The sequence below is a fragment of the Podarcis filfolensis genome, assembly GCF_964270895.1.
Source record: "Podarcis filfolensis genome assembly, chromosome: 6".
In the NCBI taxonomy this organism is placed as follows: domain Eukaryota; kingdom Metazoa; phylum Chordata; class Lepidosauria; order Squamata; family Lacertidae; genus Podarcis; species Podarcis filfolensis.
Window position 1 is genome coordinate 95189466 of NC_139609.1, and position 13855 is coordinate 95203320.

Here is a 13855-nt window from a genome sequence, read left to right on the forward strand (position 1 = left end):
CAGATCTTGCTTGTGCGTTTCTCACAGGTATCTGGTGAACCACTGTGAGAACAGGATGCCAGACTAGATAGGTCACTGGCCTGATCCAGCAGGCTCACATTCTTATGTGAATTTTGGTTTTCGGTTTTGCAAACTGATGTGGAAATGTGCAGAAATGAAATTCAGTTTGGAAAAATGAGAACTGAAATGGACCAGTTTGCCCACCCCTCCCTGGGCTCCATCCTGGGTGTGGAGTCTGTTCCTTTTCCCCTTTGCACGTGACTTAGAAATCCTATTCCATGTGGATTAAGGATCACCCTGTGGGTTGCAGCACCATCAACGCTGGCACATGCTACGATTCCTCCCCAGTCTCCCCAGTCTTGCCAAGCACACTGGTGTGGCAAGTAGAAAAAAGACAGTCACACAACCGAGAAATTGCACAAAACAAATGAAATACTGTGAAAATCCCTGAAACGAGACGTAATCGATTAGAAATATTATCTTAAGGAAATAAACTAAATAATAAGAATCAAAAAGTTGAAGGAAAAAATTAGAAAAAACCTAAAATAGAACAAAGCCTTAACGGGATGCCGGCTACAAACCTCGTTTCACTGAACTATTCAGTTTCCTCAGAAGGAAATAGAAAAATCATAAACCTTAAATGACCAAAATTCAAAAAGGGGGGTAGAACTCCCCAAAATTCTGAAGTATTATAATCCTAGCTCGACCTAGGTGAAGCAAAGAGCAGTAATAAAGGGTTAAGGACTCAAAGGTCCTAATACTGAATTTACAAAAAAGGTTTGAAAAACTAAATGGGAAGCTCACTGATGTGGGCTGTGGCTTACGGCTGCCCAAAGGGACCTTAAGCAACTGGTGGCAACGTCTGTGCTGAATCCAGGTTCGACACAGGAGTTGGTAATTCGACTGATTTATTTACAAGGCATACAACTCCTTGGCCAGGTTCTGAACACAGGCCTGCAGCAGGGTTCTTGTCCATCCAAGGTTAAGAAATGGCAGGAGGAGGAGGAGGAGCGTGGAGCCATGTCTAAAGTTAATTCATCGTCTGTCACCGTTACACAAAGTCAAGGGTGACATTGGCTGACGATCCCTTGCGTCCCTTCGCCTTGATCTTAAGGGGAACTTATTCACACGGTTCCTTCCTTCAGTTTGGAAACAGAACAAGCGTCCTGACTGCTGCATTGATCCGAGACAAGCCCTTTCCTCCTCTTGAGGTCACGGCGGGCACCGGAAGCTGCAGTAGTCGGCCGATTTGAAGACGCTGTAGACATTCACCAAGGGGAACATGATGACAGCTCCAAGCAGCCCCCCGAGCTGCTCCATCGCTCCATACCACACGAGGGCGCTCTGGCTGTGGCCACGAAGGATCACTCCTAGAATCACCTTGACGTACGCGAGGGTCCCGTTGAAGAGCACCCAGGAGATCACCTGTCGGCACAGAAACAGCTGTGTTTGAATGTCTGCTATTGCATTCCTTTCTTGGCCCAAAGCCAACAAATTATCACCTTCCCCTTTCATTATTCCATTAAGCACACAGAAGTTGCATTGGAACAAGCTAAACATTAACCTAGTTCAGCAATTTGCTTCCCACTTGGCTAGCCAGATACTTGAGATAAGGGTAATAATAATAATAATAATAATAATAATAATAATAATAATAATATATTTGTACCCCGCCCATCTGGCTGGGTTCCCCCAGCCACTCTGGGCGGCTTCCAACAAAGACCAAAAATACACTAAAATGCCACGCATTTAAAACTTCCCTCAACAGGGCTGCCTTCAGATGTCGTCTGAATGTCAGGTAGTTGTTTATCTCTTTGACATTTGATGGGAGGGCGTTCCACAGGGAGGGTGCCACTACCGAGAAGGCCCTCTGCCTGGTTCCCTGTAACCTCACTTCTCGCAGCGAGGGAACCGCCAGAAGGCCCTCGGCACTGGACCTCAGTGTCCGGGCAGAATGATGGGGGTGGAGACGCTCCTTCAGGTATACTGGGCCGAGGCCGTTTAGGGCTTTAAAGGTCAACACCTTTAATGAAAACATTAGCTTTCCTGTTCCCCACCGATCAGCAAATGGTGGTAGAGTGCTTTTAAACCTGGAGGCTCCATCTTGCCATCACCCTACATGCTCACAGGAATCTCAGTTCAAGAGGCAGTATCAGCAGGCTTGAGGGAATGGCAAAAATACAGAAAAGGGGAATTTTTCCAAACCCCAGTGTGGTTTGGATGAACCTGCACCCCTCCAATAAGCACCCAAATGACGATTGAGCATGCTCAGTGGGCACAGAATGCTGATGATGGAGTGGCCGGGCGTGGGGTGGGAACAGGATGAGGTGCCCCGAAAAGGGGCCTGGCTGGCTGAGTAGAAGCATTCCACGCTGCAACATTTTGTTGCAGGCTCCACTTCCCAATGGTCTGTGATCGAGTGTTATGTAGCTAAAACAATGCCACCCACACGTGAGAGGGAGGCACGCGCAGCCCGCACGGAACCCACAAGGTTTGCAGAAGTACAAAACATGTTTGGGGCAAAAAAAACCCCCAAAGGCTCAATAAGGACTGGTCATGCTTTCTGCATAACATACTGAGCAACTGATGGACTGTAGAAGGGGTGTTGGGAATGGGAAACGTGGCGAGAGGGATGAACTGGAGTGGGTAAAATCCTGAAGAGCATCACTCCCCTTTGTCTTGTGATAGGAAATTTGAGGTCTTTGTTATATGTTAAATGTTCATAAGTGTACCAACCAAGCACGTACATAGATCAGTGCAGGGGGACCGACCTGGAACCATTTTTGATTCCCAAACTGTCCCAAACTGACCAAATGTTTTCTCTGCAAGGTCAAAGGAAAATGGAAGAGACTCCCCATTGTCTTTTCCTTCACAAATCCTGTCTTAAGGGTATGTCTGTGTTTGAATAGGGTGTGGGCCTGTGACCTGGCCCAGGAACTATTTATTTTTATTTTTTTAAATAATATTTATTACTTTTAAACCTTACAAAAAAGAGAAAAGAAAAGAAAAAAAAGCAAAAGCAAAAGAAAGAAAAAACAATACAGTACAATATATAAACAATACACAACACAACATTAACACATTAAACAAAATGAGAGCAAAAACAAAAAACACACATCATGCCATCTCAATACCCTCTCTTTCATTCCCTTGTTTCATCGACCTCCTCTCACCTCCCTTTTTGTATTCCATTTCTATTAATTATTTCAGCAAGTCCTTTCCATCTTTCTCTATTTTCTGTCATATAATTATCTTAACATATTTTAACCTTATTTTCCATTAATACTATAATACTTGTTTATGCTTAATTCCTTATAACATTTGGAACTAAGTATTTATCACTACAAAAGAATGGCTGGCCTCCGCAGGCAATCCAATCAAGTAAGCTGCCAGACAGGAGATAAACAAATACAGGAGGAAAACAACATGCAAATTTCTGTTTTAGACCGCCTTTTTTGTGATGTAGGTGTGATGTATCTGAGGGGTGGTCTTAGGTTACACCCCTTCTGTGATGTATGTATGATGTTTCTCGGGGTGGTCTTGATCTACAGGGTGGCAATTTCAAAAGTCTATATAAGGGCTTGCACACCATTGTTCTGGGTTCCTCCTCCTCTCCTGCGCGTGGTGAGGGGATCACCCTGTTGCAACAGATCAATAAAGATCAGGCTTACGAGCTGCTTTGCTTCTCAATATTCTCTGGTTGGCCTCTGTTATTTTCTCCTACCAATAGGGAACCTACGTAAGGACTCTATATGGGCTCTTCGATACCCCATAAGGGAAAAAGGGCAGATTTTTGTTTACAACAGTCTCAGGTCCCACTTGTCTTGGTTAGTAGCCAAGTAGACCTATTCTCCTCCAGGAACTGGCCTCATCTTCTTTTAGGGCAGGAGGGGAGAAGCTGTAGGGCTTTCTACCTGGCCTTTGGGACTCTCCCAAGGCCCCACCCCTCCCTGTAGGGCCCACCCCCCTTTGGCTTCACCCTGTACCCCCCCTCCCCCCGTGTCCACACTTTTGCTTGGCTGGAATTTGTCCTTGAACCGGCCAAACGCCTACCTCTTGCCTGAACAGAGGCTGGAGAAAATTGAATTTTCACATGCCTTCTGAACAATTGCAAAATCCGCACCCAGGGCCCTGACCCCTGTTGACCTCGGGCCACACCCACCACCGGCTAGCGGCCCCTGGAAGGCTGCCTGGGACAGAATGTGGCCCTCGCAGCTAGTGAGCAACCGTTGCAGCCTTTGGGTCCTTGTCAAGACCCATTCTGGGTTAGGAAGTTTCCTGGACCCGTTTGCAAAGCTGCAGGGCACCCCATCACGTCTCTGAGCAACATCTCTCTTGCAAAACAGAGCCTTTGGTGTAAGCTACTTACGATGAGTGCGTCCCCCCACTCCGAGTGGTTTAGGGGCGGGCAGGGGCTCAGGGCAGCCATGCCCATGTTGTAGGCGCCAAAGGCCGTCCCGGTGGCTGCCAAGACACTCAAGAAGGCAAGGGACCTGGGGGAGGGGAGGGCAAAGGAAAGCATCAAGGCAAATAGGCAGCAAATTTCAAGCCAAATTGGGGTCAGGATTTCACATGGGATGAAGCCTCAAACAGAGAGAGGGAGAGATTCAGAGCTCCTTCGGATGACCTATTTATTGAGCATCTCGATTTGCATTCATCCTGATTTGATTGCACAAATCTCAAAGCAGAGGTTAGATTCTATCTGGCACTGATTTTCTTGCAGTGAGGTTATACAACAGCGATTCTTTTTGTTGTGCATTTGCTTACAGGGTGTTTATTTCTTTAACAACATTTATATACTGCTGGACTGTAAAAAATAAGCTACCATATTTTTTGCTCCATAAGACACACTTTTTTCCTCCTAAAAAGTAAGGGGAAATGTCTGTGCATCTTATGGAGTAAATGCCTGGGTCCCTGGAGCCAAATTGCCCAGGGGTGAAAAGCAGATCAAGCTTTTTTTTTTTTTTTTTTTTTGAAAGAGGGAAGTGGGTGTTGAAACAAAGCCGCTGATCGGCAAGCAATCGGGAGGGAGATAAGGGATGCTAGAGACAGAGGAGGTTGCCCGGGAGGGGGGAGGTAAAAGCCCATGGATCCTCAAGATTTTTACATTGGGTCACCCCAAATTAACCATCAGATCACATAGCATGTCCATGGCTACTGCTTGCACTAAAAAAAATCACGCACCCACTGTTGCGTGGGGCCGCAATGGCGCAAAAATGTGGTTAGAGCACAGATCCACATGGATGCTCAGGATTTTTGAATTGGGTCACCCCAAATTCACCGTCAAATCACATATCTGTGGCCACAGCATGAACCACAAAAATCATACATCCACTGTTTCATTCAGAATATTTTTTTTTCTTGTTTTCCTCCTCTAAAAACTAGGTGCGTCTTATGGTCAGGTGCGTCTTATGGGGTGAAAAAATATGGCAGCTCTAAGGAGTGGTGGACTTTGGGCTTTAAAATTTCAGTAGGGCATGTGCGGCACCAAAAATTGGTGCCACCCCCCGCCTCTCTCCTTCTTTCGTTCATTAGTGTTTCAGCGCCACCTGTAGTGGCCCCTTAGCTTGGCGCTTAATGTGGACAAACTGGCTACACTTCTGTAAACCTGCCTTGTTGCAGGATGAAAGGTGTTCTGTCCAGGAACAGGAAGGGAGACGCTCCTTTTCTCGGCAGCAAATGTTGCTGCTTGACTAATTGGATCTGGCTGATTGGTTCAGTTTGGTTACCTGGTTAGGCAAATCCTCCCAAGTTTATGTCGCGATATTTAAATAAATAAACCACCCTATTCTGCCTTAGTCAGACTACTCCTGGAATACTGTGTCCAGTTCTGGGCACTGCAGTTTAAGAAGGATGTTGACAAGCTGGGAGGAGTGCAGAGGAGGGTGACTGAGATGGTCAACGGTCTGGAAACCAAGCTTGATGAGGACGGTTGAGGGAGCTGGGTATGTTTAGCCTGGAAAAGAGGAGACTGAGAGAAGATAGAATAGCCATCTTCAAATATCTCAAGGGCTGTCATATGGAAGATGGAGCGAGCTTGTTTTCTGCTGCTCTGGGGGGTAGAGGCCCTGAACCAGTGGATTAAAATTATAAGGAGGGAGATTCCAACTAAACATTACAAAGAACTGTCTGATGGTTAGAGCTGTTGGACAGTGGAACAGTCTCCCATGGGAGATGGTGGACTCTCCTTCCTTGGAGGTTTTTAAGCAGAGGTTGGATGGCCATCTGCCATGGATAATAATAATATAATAATAATTTATTATTTATACCCCACCCATCTGGCTGGGTTTCCCCAGCCACTCTGAGCAGCTTCCAACAAAATATTAAAATACAATAGTCTGTCAAACATTAAAAGCTTCCCAAAACAGGGCTGCCTTCAGATGTCTTCTAAAAGTCTGGTAGTTGTTCTTCTCCTTGACATCTGGTGGGAGGGCGTTCCACAGGGCAGGTGCCACCACTGAGAAGGCCCTCTGCCTGGTTCCCTGTAACTTGGCTTCTCGCAGGGAGGGAACTGCCAGAAGGCCCTCGGCGCTGGATCTCAGTGTCCAGGCAGAACAATGGGGTGAAGGCGCTCCTTCAGGTATGCTTTGGTTGGGATTCCTGCATTGCAGGGGGCTGGACTAGATGACTGGGGGGGGGTCCCTTCCAACTCTGCAACCCAATGATTCTATGAAATGCAACCTTTCCTCATTGCAAGTTGCATCTCGAGCCTTCTTTAAGGCAGCGGTGGCAAAAGCAAAATATACTCGTGAAGCAGAATAAACCCCAGAGCTCGGAGAATTCTTGCGAAGATGGGTGGGTACGTACCTGCTGGGCAGGAATGAAGAGATGCTGCAGGCAAGAGGAACAGCCATGGCACCCAGGGTGGTGGAGAGGTGGTAGGCTAAGTTGCTGTAGGGCAAGCAGGAGTAGCTCTGCACTGAGGGCAGGACTCCATACATCAAGGAGCTGCACCAAGTGATGAGGACATACATGAAGGCCAACGTGGTCCAGGAGTAGACAACCTTCTCTGGAGCTCCTTCCTTGTCTTCTTTGGAGCAACTTTCTGCCTTTCCCTCTACAGGGAAGTTAGTGAACCCTTCTTTCAGCCCTCCATCCGCAGGGATCTTCCTGATGGAGTGGAGGGTGATCTCGCTGGCGCAGAGTTTCTGCTCCGAAAGATCCCACACCCTGGGCAGGCGATTGAGGAAGAAGAAAGCCACGAGGCAGGAGAACATCAGGCCGGACAGGATGAGGAAGAAGACCAAGCTGGAGAAGTTGGCAGGGGAGTAGCGGGTCTCTAGGCGGAAAGGGACGGGGTCGCCCGCGCTCACGTTGCCCAAGGTGGCGTTGCTTCTGTGAGTGTGGTTGCTTGGGATGGCAACCTCGACGCAGCTGGAGATCCCTGCTCCCTGCGCCAGAGCAAAGAGAGCAGGGACCAGCCCGCTGAGACCTTCCCCGATGAAGTAGGAGGTGGTGTATCGAGGGTGGAAGCGAGCCATGAACGGCAGGAAGGTGACGGAGGAGGTGCAGTCCACCAGCGAGAGGCAGAAGGTCAAGATGAAGAAGGCCACGCTGTGGCGAGCCCCGCCGAAATCCATGGTGTAGTGCCACAGGAAGGCCAGGAGGAAGCAGGCCACGACTCCGGTGGAGACCACGACGCAGATGACGAGGACCTCGCTCAGCAAGCCCGGCTTCCACTTGTGCATGAGGGTGATGAAGAGAGGGCCCACGTTGGCCAGCTGGATGATGATGATTAGATAGGAAGGTAGGTACCAGGCCTCGGGCAGAACGTTCACCAGCACCGGGAGCTCGACCCACACGCCGTTGATGGACATCCAGGAGCCGATCCCAAAGATGCAAGCCAGCACGTGGGTGAGCAGAGCCATCTCGCTCCTCGGTGGTGCACCTGCTGGAGAAGAGAGACGGATCAGAGGAGGGGTTGCAGTTCCTCCCAGGCAACCATCTGGGAAGGCTTGAAGCTGAAGTCATGTCAAAAGTTAAAGGATCCCTGGACGGTTAAGTCCAGCCAAAGTCAAGTCAAGTAGCCTTTATTGGCATCACATAAGAACATTCAGAATACATTCAGAATAGACAGGCCAGTGTGATCTCGTCGCCACCCCAAGGGCACAGTCACCCGCCAAAGGGCAGAAGAGGCGAGCGATCTGCCTCATCTCTGTGGGTTTCCAGCAAGGGCAGGATCCTGTAGCATACTTCAGTGACAAAAAAAATCAAATAGAGGAGCTTAGCTACTGTCTTGGTGAGCTCCTGGTCTCTCCCCTGTAATAAGAAGCGCATAACCTCCGTCTCTGGTTTCCATGTTGGAATACATAGATAGTCTAGACTACAAAACGGCTGCTGCTGCCCAGCAGAGAGTACTGTTCACATTCTTTTAAAGTGCTTTTTAATTGTGTAGTGTTGTTTTTTTTAAAAAAATAATAGTTTTTAACTGTTTTTATGTGTTTTGGGGGGGGCTTTATTCAGCTGGTTCTGTCTATATTTTGATTATGTATTTGTGTTTTCATATTGTGGGTTTTGGCTTGTGAACCGCCCTGAGACCCATGGGTCTAGGGCAGTATAGAACTATTATTATTATTATTATTATTATTATTATTATTATTATTATTAGATGTTCCTTGGGATCCCTTCCAACTTTCCAGTTCTGTGGCTCCACGAGTAGATAAGCCACTGCCTGGTCTCATGTTACTCATTCATTTATTTTTACATTTATACCCCACCGTTCCTCCAAGAAGCTCAAAGTGGCATGCATATTTCTCCTCCCCATTTTCTCCTCACAGCGACCCTGTGAGGTAGATTAGGCTAAGATGCGGCGACTGGCTCAAGGCTCGCGAGCGAGTGGGGATCCGAACCCTGGTCTCCCAGGACTTAGTCCAACACTCTAACCACCACACCACGCTGCCTCCTGGCTCTTATGTGGTGGGGTTTCTCCAGCAAAATCTTCCAAGTTGAATATGGCAGCGAGAATCCTGGCAGCGGCCAGGCATTCAGAACACGGGACACCAGTTCTGTGCCAGTGACGCCGGCTGCCTGCTCGTGTCCAGACCCAGTTTAAAGCCAGCACTTTGGGTACCCATCTTCCCCCCATACAATCCCCCCAGAGAGCGGAGGAATGCCCCAACGTCCTGCTGCTCCCATGGGTCTCCATGCCCTTGCTGCCCAAGGCTGTGAGGTTGGTTGGATTGCTAATTTCTTAAAAGAAAGAAAAAATGGAGAAGGATGGACGCAGCGCTCCAATCGCCTCGTGGTCTCCTTGTCTGAGAAACCTTGCAGTGCTAAAAACTGCTTAGAAATGTTAATGATTACCGTATTTTTTGCTCTATAAGACTCACTTTTTCCCTCCTAAAAAGTAAGGGGAAATGTGTGTGCGTCTTATGCAGCGAATGGAGGCTGCGCAGCTATCCCAGAAGCCAGAACAGCAAGAGGGATTGCTGCTTTCACTGCGTAGCGATCCCTCTTGCTGTTCTGGCTTCTGAGATTCAGAATATTTTTTTTCTTGTTTTCCTCCTCCAAAAACTAGGTGCGTCTTGTGGTCCGGTGCGTCTTATAGAGCAAAAAATACGGTATGTAGTACAGTGGGAAAAAATGCCTTAAATAAACTCACTCAATCAAAATGGGTTGATAAAGACCGTAAGGACTTGGGGCCACCTCTACTCTTTCAAGAAGCACATAAGGCTCGTTCTACTGCTGCAAAATGAGATGTTGAAAACAAGTTTGCTTAAGATAAACCTCATCATAAAACCAGCAGTTTTTAAAAACATATACAGTACATTGCGAAATAAAACAGCACATTCCAATACAAGTCAAATGCTTGGGTAGGCTGCTCAAATACCTCAAATGTCCTCTTGGCCTCCCACCCTCAGACTTTGACTCTCAGCTCTCGGAAACCTGGAAGTGTTGCGCAAGAAAACCACACGGGCTCAAAGTGCAGGGTGCGTGATTCACCCAAAGACTGTAAGTGGAGCTGCAGGGAACAAGATTAGCAGCATCTTCCAGAGGGCTGTACAAATGCTAGCCCGAATCAGAGTAGACCCATTGAGAGTAACAAATGACCATCCTGCATTGCTATATATATATATATATATATATATATATATATATATATATATAATTTTAAAATTAAATTTTCTGTTTTAAAATTTAAAATACTCATTTAGACATCCTAAGATATTAATGACTTTCCTTCTTCCCTTTCCATGGTTCATTTTGCATATTATAAATCCCTGCATATTTTACAAAAACTCTACCAAACAGTATTCCATTATCACAGCCATCAAAACTTATTTGCACGGTCGATCTTAATGCTGCCGTTTTCAAGTGCACACAATTTCCCCCCATGCATTCAATAAACGTTTTCTAATCTGCTCTAAACGTATGTTCTTCTCGTTCTCTTATTCTATATGTTAAGTCTGCAAGCTGCACATATTCCATCAACTTAAGTTGCCATTCTTCTTTGGTTGGGACTTTGCTCATTTTCCATTTTGGGGCTAACGAAACATGGGCCGCAGTAGTGGCATACATAAATAACCTTTTTGACACCTGGGAATTTCCACCTGGACTCTGTTTTTTTTGGGGGGGAGAGTACTTTTAAACATTTTTTTCCAATTCATTATAGATTATTTCCCAATACGCTTTTACCCTTTTACAAGCCCACCACATGTGAAAGAACATTCCCTCAACCTCATTGCATATTCGGTTCCTGCATTGCTGGGGGGTCAGACTACATGAGCCTTGGGGGTCTCTTCCAGCTCTGATATTCTATCTGCATCAACACAACCATCTGCCCCAGCTGCAACAAAACATGTCTCTCCCTTATCCATCTCTACAGCCACAGCAGGCGCTGTAACTCTCTGCTGGTTTGACATCACCCACAACAGAGCATTCCTCCATTGTCTCCCAAGACGGACGGATGCCAACATACACCACTTACTTAGTGCCATTAATTTCTCCGGGTCTATTCTGAGTCAGACTTAGCTGGAGGCAAGTCATTGCTTTTAACCATGTGCTATGCACAAAATACAACGCGGGTGGCACTGTGGGTTAAACCACAGAGCCTTGGACTTGCCGATCAGAAGGTCGGCGGTTCGAATCCCTGCAACGGGGTGAGCTCCCGTTGCTCGGTCCCTGCTCCTACCAACCTAGCAGTTCGAAAGCAAGTCCAAATGCAAGTAGATAAATAGGTACCACTCCAGCGGGAAGGGAAGCGGCGTTTCCCTGCGCTGCTCTGGTTCGCCAGAAGCAGCTTAGTCATGCTGGCCACATGACCCAGAAGCTGTACACCGGCTCCCTCGGCCAATAAAGCGAGATGAGCACCGCAACCCCAGAGTCGGCCACGACTGGACCTAATGGTCAGGGGTCCCTTCACCTTTACCTATGCACAAAATGAGAACAGGAGGCTCAGCTGGGTGGAGAAGCCCATGTCTTTGAGTCCACCTACCTTCAGTGATGGAAGCAGATCTCCAACTTCACTTTCCTAGGAGAACAAGGGTGACCTCCTTCTGCTCTAGCCCTCACAGCAGGAAAAGGTCCCCGGCGAATCCCGAACCTGGTGCCTTTCCTCATTTATCCCAACCCAACAGAACCTGCAAAGGTGCGAGACCATTTGCGTGCTCAAGACATGGACCGGGATACGCTGAGGCTGGTTTCTGCTCAGGCAGGTTCTTTAGAAATCCTTGGGTGTCTTCCAGAAGCTCCGCCTTGAAACTGGAGCCTCGGAAGCACCAAGATTGGCCTCCGTCTGCCCCAAAGGCACTATTGATATTTGATGAAGTGGCTAAGCCAGCTCAGCTGGATATATTATGGCTGCCGGGAGCTATTAATCCCTCTCTTCTGCCCAGGCTGATCCGCAGAGTGCAGAGTGGCAGATCCTGCCCTTTGGAACTCCCTGCCCATTGATGCTGTAGCAGGAAACCGCCCCCCAATCATTCAGTTTGTACAAACTTCACACACACTCACACTCACACACTACATACGCTACGCTTCTGTTATAAATTCATAGAAAATCAACCATACATCAGATTTGCACTGTTCCCCTTTTATTTTACTCCATGAAGGAAGGACTACAAAATGGGGAAGGTTTGATACAGGGCAGCCATAATCCCTTGACCATGCCAGCACATCCACAAGAGCCCTGCCCAGTTGCTATGCTAACCCTGATGGTCCTAGATAGAAGACCATCAAGATCACAAAGAACTTGCATATGGGAGTGGATTCAGCACAGACTGGAACAAAGGACAATAATCAGCTCTTCCCTCTGGGGGCAGGAAACTGCAAACTCCCCTCTGTCACCTGGAAAGTACTCATGGGGAGGGGGAAAGAGGGAACCAGCCAGGTGACAGGATACTCAGGTTACCACCACAACTCCTCCCTCACCCCCTCCCTTCTGTGATGTATGTATGATGTTTCTGGGGGTGGTCTTGGTCTACAGGATGGAATTTTCAAAAGTCTTTATAAGGCCTTGCACACTATTTTTCTGTGTCCTCCTCTCTCCTGCAAGTGAGGGGACCACCCTGTTGCAACAGTTCAATAAAGGCCAAGCCTACAGGCTGCTGTTTTGCTCCAAGTTATCCTGGTTGGTGTCTTTGTTTTTGTCCAAGGGAGCCCTCGGATTTTTCCGTTAACAATGCTAAGCAGAGGGCGTCGCTGCATCCCTCCTTTGGCACCTGCCAAAGAGCTTTCTGCTCAAGCAAACCCACCCACCCATTAAAATCCATTGTTGCATATTGCTTTAAATGTTTGTTTTGCTATTGTGATTGTAGTTCCATTTGTGTTTCTCAAGCTGGTCTCTGACCGTAATAAATTTCATGTTTCAAGTCAAGTTTATTCTATTTTAATCGGTTATTTTAGCTTATAATTTACATCCCCCCCCATTTTTTAAAACTTTGATCATTTCAATGCAAGTTTTATGTTCTTTGGGGGTGTTTTACTCACAGTAGACGCACAGGAATTAATTGCATTAAGTAGGTTGTAGCACCCTTGGAAGGGATACTCCAAAGGACATCTAGTCCACCCCGCCCCTGCAACACAGGAATCACAGCTAAATGAACATGACTAAGTTAGGCCCAGTAATTTCAGTGGGTCTACTATGAGTAAGTCAGCAGGGTGCAGTGTGTCAGACTAGGACCTGGAAGAGACCAGGGTTCAAATCACTTTGCTTAGTCATGAAACTCGCTGGGTCATCTTGGACCAGTCAGTGATTCTTAAGCCTAAACTACCTTACAGGGTTGTTGTGGGGGGTCAAATGAGGAGGTTAAGAGAACCGCAGACACTAACTTGAGCTCCTTTGAGAAAAAGCGGGATGGAATTGCAATAAAATAAATACATGGAAGTGAGAGCTGGACCATCAAGAAGGCTGATCGCCGAAGAATTGATGCTTTTGAATTATGGTGCTGGAGGAGACTCTTGAGAGTCCCATGGACTGCAAGAAGATCAAACCTATTCATTCTGAAGGCAATCAGCCCTGAGTGCTCACTGGAAGGACAGATCCTGAAGCTGGGGCTCCAAGACCACCTCATGAGAAGAGAAGACTCCCTGGAAAAGATCCTGATGCTGGATAGTGTTCTATCGGACACGACTAAACGACTAAACAACAACAAGAAATACATAAATCTTAGTTGACTGTCACCCTTTGCAAACCGCTTCGAAGTTTTATTTGCAATTAAGCAGCATGCACATTTTATTTTATTTTATTTTTGATAAATAAAAATCCTGATCAGGTGCATTAACATTATTACCTGCCTGCTTACACCACAGAGGTCTCAACTTTTTTTAAAAAAAATACACAATTTTAAAGACTGCAAGTGTAGATTAAAAGCAAACAGACATTATAGTACATGGAGAGGCTCTGCATTCGCTAGTT

At 47.0% G+C, this 13855-nt stretch overlaps 2 protein-coding genes across 3 annotated transcripts in view; both read right to left on the reverse strand.

The window, feature by feature from the left end:
* The window catches only part of ANGPT4 (angiopoietin 4), a 199884-nt gene that overhangs the window by 33802 nt on the left and 152227 nt on the right, over positions 1 to 13855 (reverse strand). The gene's annotated exons all lie outside the window — the stretch shown is intronic.
* On the reverse strand, positions 415 to 11654 carry SLC52A3 (solute carrier family 52 member 3). Of its 2 annotated transcripts, none has more exons than XM_083618873.1 (4): positions 11435 to 11654; positions 6808 to 7888; positions 4370 to 4493; positions 415 to 1425 (listed from the first exon to the last, which is right to left on the reverse strand). In XM_083618873.1, the coding sequence occupies exons 2-4, from the start codon at positions 7866 to 7868 to the stop codon at positions 1213 to 1215; spliced, it is 1398 nt and encodes a 465-aa protein (XP_083474999.1). In that variant the 5' UTR covers positions 7869 to 7888; positions 11435 to 11654; the 3' UTR covers positions 415 to 1212. The 2 variants fall into 2 exon arrangements, with proteins under 2 accessions (XP_083474999.1, XP_083474998.1); XM_083618872.1 differs by having other exon boundaries at positions 6808 to 7891.

Excerpts from the sequence above, each read along its gene's own strand:
- SLC52A3 (XM_083618873.1), bottom strand. The coding sequence starts at position 7,868 with ATGGCTCTGCTCACCCACGTGCTGGCTTGCATCTTTGGGATCGGCTCC. Across the intron at positions 4,494-6,807 it reads TCTTCATTCCTGCCCAGCAG|GTCCCTTGCCTTCTTGAGTG; the intron begins GTACGTACCCAC and ends CCCCTCCCCCAG. Across the intron at positions 1,426-4,369 it reads AGTGGGGGGACGCACTCATC|GTGATCTCCTGGGTGCTCTT; the intron begins GTAAGTAGCTTA and ends CTGTGCCGACAG.